Below are 13,527 nucleotides of genomic sequence, written 5' to 3' on the forward strand. Positions count from 1 at the left end.
ATAGAGACAGGACATGCACCATGCCAAGCCAATACACACTCAGGAAAGGAAGCACTGGCCATCTTGGTGGCAATTCATATCACACGTCTGAGAGAGCAGCCTGTCATTTGAACTCTGTTGGAGATGGAGTGAGTGAGCCAAATAAGGTGTGAGAGAGAGGGAAAATGGACTGGGAAAGAGATGTGGAAGGGAGTTATTTTCTAAAATGGTGGACCCCTGCCACCTCAGTGAGATCCACGGGGCCCCTTACTCTCCATCCATCTCTCTTTGCCTCCATCACTCCATTTCTCAGTGTGTTACCAAGCCACTCAAATTAAAAAGGAACCAATTAGGTAGTAAACCAAGGTTTCCAAGAACATGAAATAACAGCCAGAGACACTCACTGGATACATCTTTGACTACCATCCTCTAGTTGATCATTTAGGGATGTCAGTGTTGGTGTTGCCATGAGAACAAAACAAACACCTTTCCATCATTCATACGCACCTTTGTGTCGAGGACTGACATGATTCGGTCTTTGGCTTCCCTCACGTTGTCTCTCTTTCCACAAACCTTAATGTGCGGATCTGGAGGGAGAGACGTGATGGAGAGGTGGAGATTGAGGTACGGAGAGAACAAAAGGAGACAGAAGAGGTTATTAAGATATTATTTTAATCACCTTTTCCCAAGACTATACATCAGGTGAATGCATTGATGGCATTAGTGATTATGACATCAGACAAAGCACTGTTGAGGTAAATGCTAATTTCAGATGTGCCAACTCTCATTATGGGCTGTTACACAGCAATGTTGGATCAAATGTGTGAATCACTAGCTATGTTTCTATTAACTTGTTCAGTGATTTTTTGTCAACATTTAAAAAGTTTGCATAGAAAATACGCAACAAATCAAATCAAATTTTATTGGTCACATGCGCCGAATACAACAGGTGCAGACATTACAGACATGCCTGCAGACATGCCTGCTAGGGTGCCTTTCCGCTTAACTATCTTGTGTTGATAAAAACAGCTGGACGTATGCTCAATGCTCATGACTGTAGAGTCCATTTGGTCGTGCAGCGAGCCAGCTCCTAGTAGCCCCCCTGTGTTGACTGTATGGAGGGGCAGGAAGTCAGTTAAGCTCCTTCCAGGAATCCCCCTCCCCACACACACCACAAATAGCTCAGATTTACTGTACTCCAACAGCAGAAAATATTTATATTCAGACTTTACTTACAGGCACTTTATAGAACCTATTGACATTTGTTGGGTTTAGAGATTTTTTAGCTAATGTGAGTAGGGCTGTGGCAGTCACGAAATTTTGTCAGCCGGTGATTGTCAAGCAAATAACTGTCGGTCTCACGGTAATTGACCGTTAATTAACATAAACACATTTAGCATCTCCTGGCTTCCACACATTTACATTTTACATTTACATTTACATTTTAGTCATTTAGCAGACGCTCTTATCCAGAGCGACTTACAGGAGCAATTAGGGTTAAGTGCCTTGCTCAAGGGCACATTTACGTCATTTAGCAGACGCTCTTATCCAGAGCGACTCACCAATTGGTGTGTTCACCCTATAGCCAGTGGGATAACCACTTTACAATTTTTGGGGGGGGGGTAGAAGGATTACTTTATCCACATAGCGTACAAGCCACTGATGCAGACCTTTGGAACATCTACATTTAAAAAAAGTCTAATAAATCCATGTAATATAGCTTATACCTTCACAATAAATCCATTATTTATTTTAGACAGGTCTAAAGAAGCATGATATGAAGAAAATGAAGTCTATTTCAGAAGAACAGAACAGCATACCCGGAGATGTCCTTATGTTAGGTCCTAATCTGGCTATACCAAATGGCTGTGGGCTACACTAGTTCATTTAGCAAACAAGATTTGCTTAGAATTCCGTGGCAATATTTTATAGTATGAAGAATACAATTGAACAAAGCTGAATAAAATAGAAAGGATATTTTCTCCAAACGATTTGAGGGAGTGCGCACATTCTGTGTTGAGAGGTTAACAAAGAAATAGGTATTCCTATATGCTTAATTTAGAGTTATTAATGTAACTTGAGTTGTTCTACAAACGTTGGGCTATATGTTCTGATTTGTAATACATTGTACAGTGAGGGAAAAAAGTATTTGATCCCCTGCTGATTTTGTACATTTGCCCACTGACAAAGACATGATCAGTCTATAATATTAATGGTAGGTTTATTTGAACAGTGAGAGACAGAATAACAACAACAAAAATCCAGAAAAACGCATGTCAAAAATGTTATACATTGATTTGCATTTTAATGAGGGAAATAAGTATTTGACCCCTCTGCAAAACATGACTTAGTACTTGGTGGCAAAACCCTTGTTGGCAATCACAGAGGTCAGACGTTTCTTGTAGTTGGCCACCAGGTTTGCACACATCTCAGGAGGGATTTTGTCCCACTCCTCTTTGCAGATCTTCTCCAAGTCATTAAGGTTTCGAGCCTGGCGTTTGGCAACTCGAACCTTCAGCTCCCTCCACAGATTTTCTATGGGATTAAGGTCTGGAGACTGGCTAGGCCACTCCAGGACCTTAATGTGCTTCTTCTTGAGCCGCTCCTTTGTTGCCTTGGCCGTGTGTTTTGGGTCATTGTCATTCTGGAATACCCATCCACGACCCATTTTCAATGCCCTGGCTGAGGGAAGGAGGTTCTCACCCAAGATTTGATGGTACATGGCCCCGTCCATCATCCCTTTGATGCGGTGAAGTTGTCCTGTCCCCTTAGCAGAAAAACACCCCCAAAGCATAATGTTTCCACCTCCATGTTTGACATTGGGGATGGTGTTCTTGGGGTCATAGGCAGCATTCCTCCTCCTCCTCCAAACACAGCGAGTTAAGTTGATGCCAAAGAGCTCGATTTTGGTTTCATCTGACCACGACACTTTCACCCAGTTCTCCTCTGAATCATTCAGATGTTCATTGGCAAACTTCAGACAAGCCTGTATACCTTGCGGGCGCTGCAGGATTTCAGTCCTACACGGCGTAGTGTGTTACCAATTGTTTTCTTGGTGACTATGGTCCCAGCTGCCTTGAGATCATTGACAAGATCCTCCCGTGTAGGCCTGATTCCTCACCGTTCTCATGATCATTGCAATTCCACGAGGTGAGATCTTGCATGGAGCCCCAGGCCGAGGGAGATTGACAGTTATTTTGTGTTTCTTCCATTTGTGAATAATCACACCAACTGTTGTCACCTTCTCACCAAGCTGCTTGGCGATGGTCTTGTAGCCCATTCCAGCCTTGTGTAGGTCTACAATCTTGTCCCTGACATCCTTGGAGAGCTCTTTGGTCTTGGCCATGGTGGAGAGTTTGGAATCTGATTGATTGACTGCTTCTGTGGACAGGTGTCTTTTATACAGGTAAAAAGCTGAGATTAGGAGCACTCCCTTTAAGAGTGTGCTCCTAATCTCAGCTCGTTACCTGTATAAAAGACACCTGGGAGCCAGAAATCTTTCTGATTGAGAGGGGGTCAAATACTTATTTCCCTCATTAAAATGCAACTCAATTTATAACATTTTTGGCATGCGTTTTTCTGGATTTTGTTGTTGTTATTCTGTCTCTCACTGTTCAAATAAACCTACCATTAAAATTATAGACTGATCATTTCACAATTTGACAATTTCACGGCGGCATCCCCTTTGTGTGGCCGTAATGCATCCTAAAAAAATCCATGCCTTTTGCGGCCAGTGGCTGTTGTGCCCTTCTCCCTGAGTGCTGCGCGCTCCGAATCACATCTCACTCACATGGCTCTCCATCACGTGATCGGGTCTTTCTCACAGGCTACAAGTGAAGACAGACACATCGGGGACGCAACTGCGCGCGTCCTTATCCAATTCCAAGGTGCATATTGAAGATATTGGAAGAATTTACTTTTCGTCAGCCAACAAGTTGAGTAGGCCTAACGAACAGCAAAAGCATTAGCCTATGTCAATCTATTATCCCCCATAGTACAAAAGTCGACCTATTCTATTCTGTGCGAGAAAGAAACATTCCAAACATAGTCTGGGACAGTTGTGGGATGCGATAGATCCCAAATTAATACAACCACTAGCATTAAAACAACTTTTTTACGCAATGTGGCTGACGCAACAGATCAGAACGTTTAGCTTAAAATGTTGATAAACTATTAGGCTATTTCTTCACATTAAAAGCACAGCAATGCACACATGATGTCGCTCTTGCTGCTGGTGACTCTCAGATCCACCTCTACACAGATGACACCATTTTGTATACATCTGGCCCTTCATTGGACACTGTGTAAACAAACCTCCAAAACGAGCTTCAATGCCATTCAACACTCCTTCCGTGGCCTCCAACTGCTCTTAAACGCTAGTAAAACTAAATGCATGCTCTTCAATCGAACGCCGCTTGCACCCGCCCGCCCGACTAGAATAACTACTTTCGGCGGGTCTGACTTAGAATATGTGGACAACTACAAACACCTAGGTGTCTGGTTAGACCGTAAACTCTCCTTCCAGACTCACATTAAGCATCTCCAATCCAAAGTTAAATCTAGAATCTGCTTCCTATTTCGCAACAAAGCCTCCTTCACTCATGCTGCTAAACATGCCCTCGTAAAACTGACTATCCTACCGATCCTTGACTTCGGTGATGTCATTTACAAAATAGCTTCCAACACTCTACTCAGCAAATTGGATGTAGTCTATCACAGTGCCATCCGTTTTGTCACCAAAGCCCCATATACTACCCACCATTGTGACCTGTATGCTCTCGTTGGCTGGCCCTCACTACATATTCGTCGCCAAACCCACTGGCTCCAGGTCATCTATAAATCACTGCTAGGCAAATCCCCATCTTATTTTAGCTCACTGGTCACCATAGCAACACCCACCCGTAGTCTGCACTCCAGCAGGTATATCGCACTGGTCATCCCCAAAGCCAACACCTCCTTTGGCCGCCATTCCTTCCAGTTCTCTGCTGCCAATGACTGGAATGAACTGCAAAAATCTCTGAAGCTGGAGACTCTTATCTCCCTCACTAACTTTAAGCATCAGTTGTCAGAGCAGCTTACCGATCACTGCACCTGTACACAGCCCATCTGTAATTAGCCCACCCAACTACCTCATCCCCATATTGTTATTTACATTATTTATTTTGCTCATTTGCACCCCAGTATCTCTATTTGCACATCATCTTCTGCACATCAATCACTCCAGTGTTAATAATAATTGTAATAATTTTGCACTATGGCCTATTTCTTGCCTTAACTCCATAACTTACATTTGCACACACTGTATATAGATTTTCTTTTGTGTTATTGACTGTACGTTTTGTTTATTCCATATGTAACTCTGTGTTGTTGTTGTTTTTAATCGCACTGCTTTGCTTCATCTTGGCCAGGTCGCAGTTGTAAATGAGAACTTGTTCTCAACTGGCTTACCTGGTTAAATAAAGGTGAAATAAAATAAGAATAAAAAAATAAAAAAATTGTAGTATGCTATAAGCACGAATGTTCCATTAGCGGAAATCACCATTATCAAAAGTGACCGCAAATGCAATTATGCATGAAATGCTTTTATTATAAAGGTGCATTTATGGTGAAAATTATCTTCCCCAAACTTGAAACTCACGCGCTGCTTATGTATGCCAGTTAGGCTCTACACCCCTTGTAAAGCGGAATAATGTGCTTAATTTTAAGAATTTAATTGTGATACAAACCTTAGCAAAACATAAAGGCCTACAGGCTAGGCTACATGAGGTGTTCGACTATGAAAAAGTCCCCCCCAAAAAAAGCTTTGTTTCTTATGCTGGGCATCATTCACAAGTGATAATATATAATTTACAAGTGATAGGCTAATATTGTCACCCATCAGACTATTCTTGATTTAATCTTGTCTTTACATATACTAAATAATATACGTGGGAAATGTGTTTTGATTTAGAATAGACCATTACCATGCACCTGTATCGAAACAGGGGCAGCGGGAAAAAATACATGTCATCGATGCACTTAAATAGCGAATGGAGGACGCTTTGCCCGTGGTTAATTTTCATGCCAGCCAGGTAGGCTATACTCCTGTTGTAAATATAAGCAATGTGCTTAATATTAGGAAAGTTGAGAAATAAATATAGTAGGCCTAGCCTATAGAAAGCTGATGGGATCCTCTTTTTAGTAGAGGCCATCACTACGTTTTCTCGCTCAATTGCATAGCCTATAGAAATGTTGTGCAACATGAGCTCATTGGATCTCATGAAGTGTTTGATTAGATTTTCGATTAGATTTGCATTGATGTCAGAGTGATTAGAGGGACAATAGAGTTCTGAGTACCAGGCAGTTATTAGCAAGTTTGGTAGGCTACTAATGACCAGCAGCAGCATCAGAGCTTGGAGAAGCCTAATTACCGTGACTAAACGGTCACGTGGAATTTGACTGCCGGTGTGGCGGTAATACGGTCACCGTATTAGCAACAGCCCTGCTAATGAGCAGGAAAATGCAGGTAAAAGCCTATACTGTTAAACAGAATAGCACATTCAAATGTAGGCAATTACTGCACCATCACTGAAAGAAACAGAACAGTCCGTTATTGTATACTGCACTGTATAGGCCTAACACCACATCAAAACTCCAATTACACAAACCAAACAGAAACTCTCCATAGAGTCACAAAACAAAAAGTGAGAGGAAAGCACATGAACTGGCCCTGGTCCCCACTGAGGAGAGATCTGGGTTGGCTGGGCTCTGGAATGCTGCTGCAGGGAAGCGTTTAGGAGCCTCTGTGCTCAACGTTTTATGGGCCTACGGGGGAATTGTGGGAGCAGTGGAAGGTTGTGTGGATCTCGTCAGTGTGACATGGGACCTTCGTGGCCTCAGCGCTGAGGTGAGATCACAGAAGGATGAAAAAACAGTTGTGAGAATATATACTTTTCCTCCACAAAAACAACCCAAAAGCCTCTCAAGTCCACAATGGGTTACATCATGATAGGAGTGGGTGCCGTCTGAGACAGAAAAACAAAGTAAAAATACAGCAGTATTAGAAGAGACCCTCACAGCTTTGGTTTCAGGAAACGTTCCAAACACACAGCTGTGACTAGAGACTGTACAGTCCACTTCTACTTCCTCTGGTGGCATCTGTGGTCCTCTGTAGCTCAGCTGGTAGAGCACGGCGCTTGTAATGCCAGGGTAGTGGGTTCGATCCCCGGGACCACCCATACACAAAAATGTATGCACGCATGACTGTAAGTCGCTTTGGATAAAAGCGTCTGCTAAATGGCATATTATTATATTATATCTCACCAGCAGAGGGCGTTGGCCTTCCGCTCCCGTACCCTACCCTACACATCTGGCACTCATTACATTAGGTGGGCTAAATGAGTGTTGCTATGTGTGATGTTAAACACCCACACATTTTTGTGATGTGTGTACTCATATGATTGATTGTGGAATAGAAAATGAACACCTTAAGTCTTAATTTGGCACACAAAACACCCAGAACAACAAACAATATGACAGCTGAGAAGAAAGGTCTTGGTAGTTGACACTTGACACAAAATAAACCATTTGACCCCACTCTGCTTACTGTCAATGCTAATACATTTTTCCAGAATGGGCTTACACACAGATATATTTTTTCAAAATGTATTTAAGGCCAGGCACCACAGGCTAAAATATACTTTTTGCATCTACTTATCAATTTTGAGTTTTTTGGTATTTTGGTCCATTTATAGGAGTATTTTCAAGAAGTAAAAACAGAAGTGTCAAAAAGTTGGATATACATTTATATTTTCATTAGTTTATACTACCGTCACCAAAATTTCATGAATTGTAACCACTTTTAAATGGACATACATCCATAATTTCATAGAATGTAACAAACTGGACTACATACAGTAGTAACTTACTTTGACGAGATGGTGATTGATTCAGTCTAATAGGCGTTTCGCGTTTGGTAGTCTAAATCCATTGTACTTGTCTTTAAAGCAGCAATCACTGCAGCTGAAAAAAGTGTTTTCCCCGACCCTGTTCCGGTAAAAAGCTGAGGAATGGGCTGGAGAAATGTAACCACTCAAATTCATACAGATGTAGGATCTTAATTTGATCATTATTTTGTTGCTGAGAACTTTCCTGCACTGCAGCAAATGCAAACTTGTAGTGTATTCAAGGTTTAATAAGGCTTCTAACGTTTGTAATTTCCACTTTAAAAATGTCAGACTTGATTTGACCTAACAAAAAATGTATCAACCCCTACAGAAAGTTTCCATGATTTATTATCCACATAATAATTCACATTTCCTTACGCTGCAGGATTATTTACCTGCTGTAGCAAAGTGGCTGAAATTAAGATTCTACATCTGTAGACAGAGCTATGGATGCAAGGACTGGATATCCATGATATCAAAATTATAGTTTCAACCATGTTTTGAGGCTATATAGTGTTCGTTTACAATTTTTTTTTTTTTACAAACATTGGAGTAAAACAAGCTTATATTTTGGGCTGTTATGGGGTATGACAGTTGAACTAAGCTCATTAGGCATTTATATATTATATTCTTCAAGAATCAATGGGTACATATCATTCATATGTTCAAAAATTGATGTAGCAACTGCAGATTGCCCCTTTAACTGCCATTTCCCGAAAGTCAGACTCTTCCCACACGCCAACACATTTTTCTCAGCCTCAGAAGCATCTGCATTCACCAAATTGTATGTGGTTATCCTTAGACATACAGTGGGGGAAAAAAGTATTTAGTCAGCCACCAATTGTGCAAGTTCTCCCACTTAAAAATATGAGAGAGGCCTGTAATTTTCATCATAGGTACACGTCAACTATGACAGACAAAATGAGGAAAAAAAATCCAGAAAATCACACTGTAGGATTTTTAATGAATTTATTTGCAAATTATGGTGGAAAATAAGTATTTGGTCACCTACAAACAAGCAACATTTCTGGCTCTCACAGACCTGTAACTTATTCTTTAAGAGGCTCCTCTGTCCTCCACTCGTTACCTGTATTAATGGCACCTGTTTGAACTTGTTATCAGTCTAAAAGACACCTGTCCACAATCTCAAACAGTCACACTCCAAACTCCACTATGGCCAAGACCAAAGAGCTGTCAAAGGACACCAGAAACAGAATTGTAGACCTGCACCAGGCTGGGAAGACTGAATCTGCAATAGGTAAGCAGCTTGGTTTGAAGAAATCAACTGTGGGAGCAATTATTAGGAAATGGAAGACATACAAGACCACTGATAATCTCCCTCGATCTGGGGCTCCACGCAAAATCTCACCCCATGGGGTCAAAATGATCACAAGAACGGTGAGCAAAAATCCCAGAACCACACGGGGGGACCTAGTGAATGACCTGCAGAGAGCTGGGACCAAAGTAATAAAGCCTACCATCAGTAACACACTACGCCGCCAGGGACTCAAATCCTGCAGTGCCAGACGTGTCCCCCTGCTTAAGCCAGTACATGTCCAGGCCCGTCTGAAGTTTGCTAGAGTGCATTTGGATGATCTAGAAGAGGATTGGGAGAATGTCATATGGTCAGATGAAACCAAAATATAACTTTTTGGTAAAAACTCAACTCGTCGTGTTTGGAGGACAAAGAATGCTGAGTTCATCCAAAGAACACCATACCTACTGTGAAGCATGGGGGTGGAAACATCATGCTTTGGGGCTGTTTTTCTGCAAAGGGACCAGGACGACTGATCCGTGTAAAGGAAAGAATGAATGGGGCCATGTATCGTGAGATTTTGAGTGAAAACCTCCTTCCATCAGCAAGGGCATTGAAGATGAAACGTGGCTGGGTCTTTCAGCATGACAATGATCCCAAACACACCGCCCGGGCAACGAAGGAGTGGCTTCGTAAGAAGCATTTCAAGGTCCTGGAGTGGCCTAGCCAGTCTCCAGATCTCAACCCCATAGAAAATCTTTGGAGGGAGTTGAAAGTCCGTGTTGCCCAGCGACAGCCCCAAAACATCACTGCTCTAGAGGAGATCTGCATGGAGGAATGGGCCAAAATACCAGCAACAGTGTGTGAAAACCTTGTGAAGACTTACAGAAAACGTTTGACCTGTCTGTCATAGTTGACGTGTACATATGATGAAAATTACAGGCCTCTCTCATCTTTTTAAGTGGGAGAACTTGCACAATTGCTGGCTGACTAAATACTTTTTTCCCCCACTGTATTCTCCAGACTTATACATAGGGAATTGTTGATATGTTGCCCCCCAAAAATGAAAGAATAAATTTTCTTTATAAAATCGTACCTTTCTTTAGTATTTTACAGATAGAAAGATGAAAAAAAGTATTAATCCACAATCTGCTATGTATAAATCTGGTACTGGGGTGTCTTAACAAAATAAAACCAAAATATATAGGCTGAATTCATCAAAAATGGATTTGCGTGATATGCAAATATGCACATGTTTTATGAGATTACCTAATTTGCATATATTAGCATAGTATTTCAGAAAAAAATGTATACAAAAAAGCATTATATGTGTGTCCACATTCAACTGGTAAAAGTTCATTGTGATATGATTAGAGGGGGAAATTATCCTATTAGGGTGTGGTGTCAGGCCTTAAGAAGGGAGTGACCATTGAGACCAGGGTCTCTTTCATTAGGAAGCCCTGCATATACAATTTCATAAGACAGAAAAAAAGAATACAATATAAAACAAGTAAAATACAGCACAACACAAATATTCAAGAAAAACAATTACATTCCTCAATAACAAGGTCCCCAATCAATATTTTAAATTGCCTGAGCGGCACCAGAACATCCAATTGTATTGCATTTTGTAGTTGGTTCCTGCAATGAGCTGCTTTAAAACTAAAAGTGGATTTACCTAGTTCGGTGGAAACCTGAGGAACCTCAAGAGTTAACAAACCTTGTGAATGGATTTGGTATCTCATGTTTTTATAAATTAACAACGAAGTCAGGTAAGTCAGAAGCTTGTGTAGTAGAGCTTTGTTAACAAAAAGGGAATAACTAAGTGATCTACAGGACTTTAATGAGGACCAGCCTACCTTTTGATATAGTATGCAGAGGTGAGTTTTTAAATCTGTGATAAAGCGAAGGGCGCTATGGTAGACGGCATCCAAAGGTTTAAGAGTAGTGGCTGCTGCAATCTGGTAAATGGTGTCACCATAGTCAAGAACTGGCAGGAAAGTTGACTGTACAACATGCTTCCTGCTATTTAGGGAGAGGCCAGATCTATAAATAAATAAAATGTTTATGCTTGCTCATTCGTATGCTTTTTAAACATAACATCTTTGTCAATCCAAATGCCCAGATATTTATAGGCGGGAATCCGATCGTTGGGAGAACCATGCAATGAATAAATATGTAGGCCATCTGAAACATTTTTGCAAGAATTAGAGAACATATATTTAGTCTTGCCCACATTAAGTACAAGTTTTAAACCAACCAGGGCTTTCTGTAAGGCAACAAAGTCAGATTGCAGCTCTAACATAGCCTGGTCAATAGTTGGGACAATGGCATACATAACAGTATCATCTTCATACAGATTTAACAGATAGACCAATATTATTTATATAAATAGTGAAGAGAACAGGTCCCAAAACGACCACCGCAGTACACCTTTTGTAATATACAGGAAACTAGATTTGACACCATCAGAAATCGCGCATTGTGTCCTACCTGACAGATAATTCTCAAACAACTTGCAAGAAGCCTGATCCAGGCCTACTTCAGCCAGCCTTTGAATTAGAGCGTAATGGTCAACAGTGTCAAAGGCCTTGGAAAGGTCTATATACAGTGAGGGAATTAAGTATTTGATCCCCTGCTTATTTTGTACATTTGCCCACTGACAAAGAAATGATCAGTCTATAATTTTAATGGTAGGTTTATTTGAACAGTGAGAGACAGAATAACAACAACAAAATCCAGAAAAACGCATGTCAAAAATGTTATAAATTGATTTGCATTTTAATGAAGGAAATAAGTATTTATAAGTATAAATCAGAAAGATTTCTGGCTCCCAGGTGTCTTTTATACAGGTAACGAGCTGAGATTAGGAGCACAGTCTTAAAGGGAGTGCTCCTAATCTCAGTTTGTTACCTGTATAAAAGACACCTGTCCACAGAAGCAATCAATCAATCAGATTCCAAACTCTCCACCATTGCCAAGACCAAAGAGCTCTCCAAGGATGTCAGGGACAAGATTGTAGACCTACACAAGGCTGGAATGGGCTACAAGACCATTGCCAAGCAGCTTGGTGCCAAGCAGCTTGGTGAGAAGGTGACAACAGTTTGTGCGATTATTCGCAAATGGAAGAAACACAAAATAACTGTCAATCTCCCTCGGCCTGGGGCTCCATGCAAGATCTCACCTCGTGGAGTTGCAATGATCATGAGAACGGTGAGGAATCAGCCCAGAACTACACGGGAGGATATTGTCAATGATCTCAAGGCAGCTGGGACCATAGTCACCAAGAAAACAATTGGTAACACACTACGCAGTGAAGGACTGAAATCCTGCAGCGCCCGCAAGGTCCCCCTGCTCAAGAAAGCACATATACAGGCCCGTCTGAAGTTTGCCAATGAACATCTGAATGATTCAGAGGAGATCTGGATGAAAGTGTTGTGGTCAGATGAGACCAAAATCGAGCTCTTTGGCATCAACTCAACTCGAGGGGGAATGCTACCTATGACCCCAAGAACACCATCCCCACCGTCAAACATGGAGGTGGAAACATTATGCTTTGGGGGTGTTTTTCTGCTAAGGGGACAGGACAACTTCACCGCATCAAAGGGATGATGGACGGGGCCATGTACCATCAAATCTTGGGTGAGAACCTACTTCCCTCAGCCAGGGCATTGAAAATGGGTCGTGGATGGGTATTCCAGCACGACAATGACCCAAAACACAAGGCCAAGGCAACAAAGGAGTGGCTCAAGAAGAAGCACATTAAGGTCCTGGAGTAGCCTAGCCAGTCTCCAGACCTTAATCCCATAGAAAATCTGTGGAGGGAGCTGAAGGTTCGAGTTGCCAAACGTCAGCCTCGAAACCTTAATGACTTGGAGAAGATCTGCAAAGAAGAACAAGGGTTTTGCCACCAAGTACTAAATGATGTTTTGCAGAGGGGTCAAATACTTATTTCCCTCATTAAAATGCAAATCAATTTATAACATTTTTGACATGCGTTTTTCTGGATTTTTTTGTTGTTATTCTGTCTCTCACTGTTCAAATAAACCTACCATTAAAATTATAGACTGATCATGTCTTTGTCAGTGGGCAAACGTACAAAATCAAAGTCAGAATGATCTCCTCTGCGTAGGAGGAGGACATGTGCCGCTTTCCTAAAGTACCATACAAAAGCTCGGAATTAAGTCAATTTGGCTCGAGGTACCTCTTTCAAAACATTGGCAAAATGACTGAAAGACAAAGAAAGATTGGGGAAAGAATGGGGGCTCAACCAACTTAAAAAGTTGGAAGTCAATGTCTGTTTAATGTTTAATAGTCGTGCTGCTGTCCCGAAAAGCTAAACATTTTCCAAATTATTCCCGCGCCTAA

At 41.4% G+C, this 13,527-nt stretch overlaps 1 protein-coding gene across 1 annotated transcript in view; it reads right to left on the reverse strand.

Annotated features, from left to right (window-relative positions):
- The window catches only part of LOC311134998 (protein bicaudal C homolog 1-A-like), a 121,707-nt gene that overhangs the window by 40,362 nt on the left and 67,818 nt on the right, over positions 1–13,527 (reverse strand). The window contains exon 4 of the mRNA XM_084168802.1: positions 487–566. Coding sequence (XP_084024928.1) covers positions 487–566 — 80 coding nt within the window. The remainder of the gene's footprint in view (positions 1–486; positions 567–13,527) is intronic.

Source organism: Coregonus lavaretus, assembly GCF_964263955.1.
Source record: "Coregonus lavaretus genome assembly, chromosome: 1".
Taxonomy (NCBI): domain Eukaryota; kingdom Metazoa; phylum Chordata; class Actinopteri; order Salmoniformes; family Salmonidae; genus Coregonus; species Coregonus lavaretus.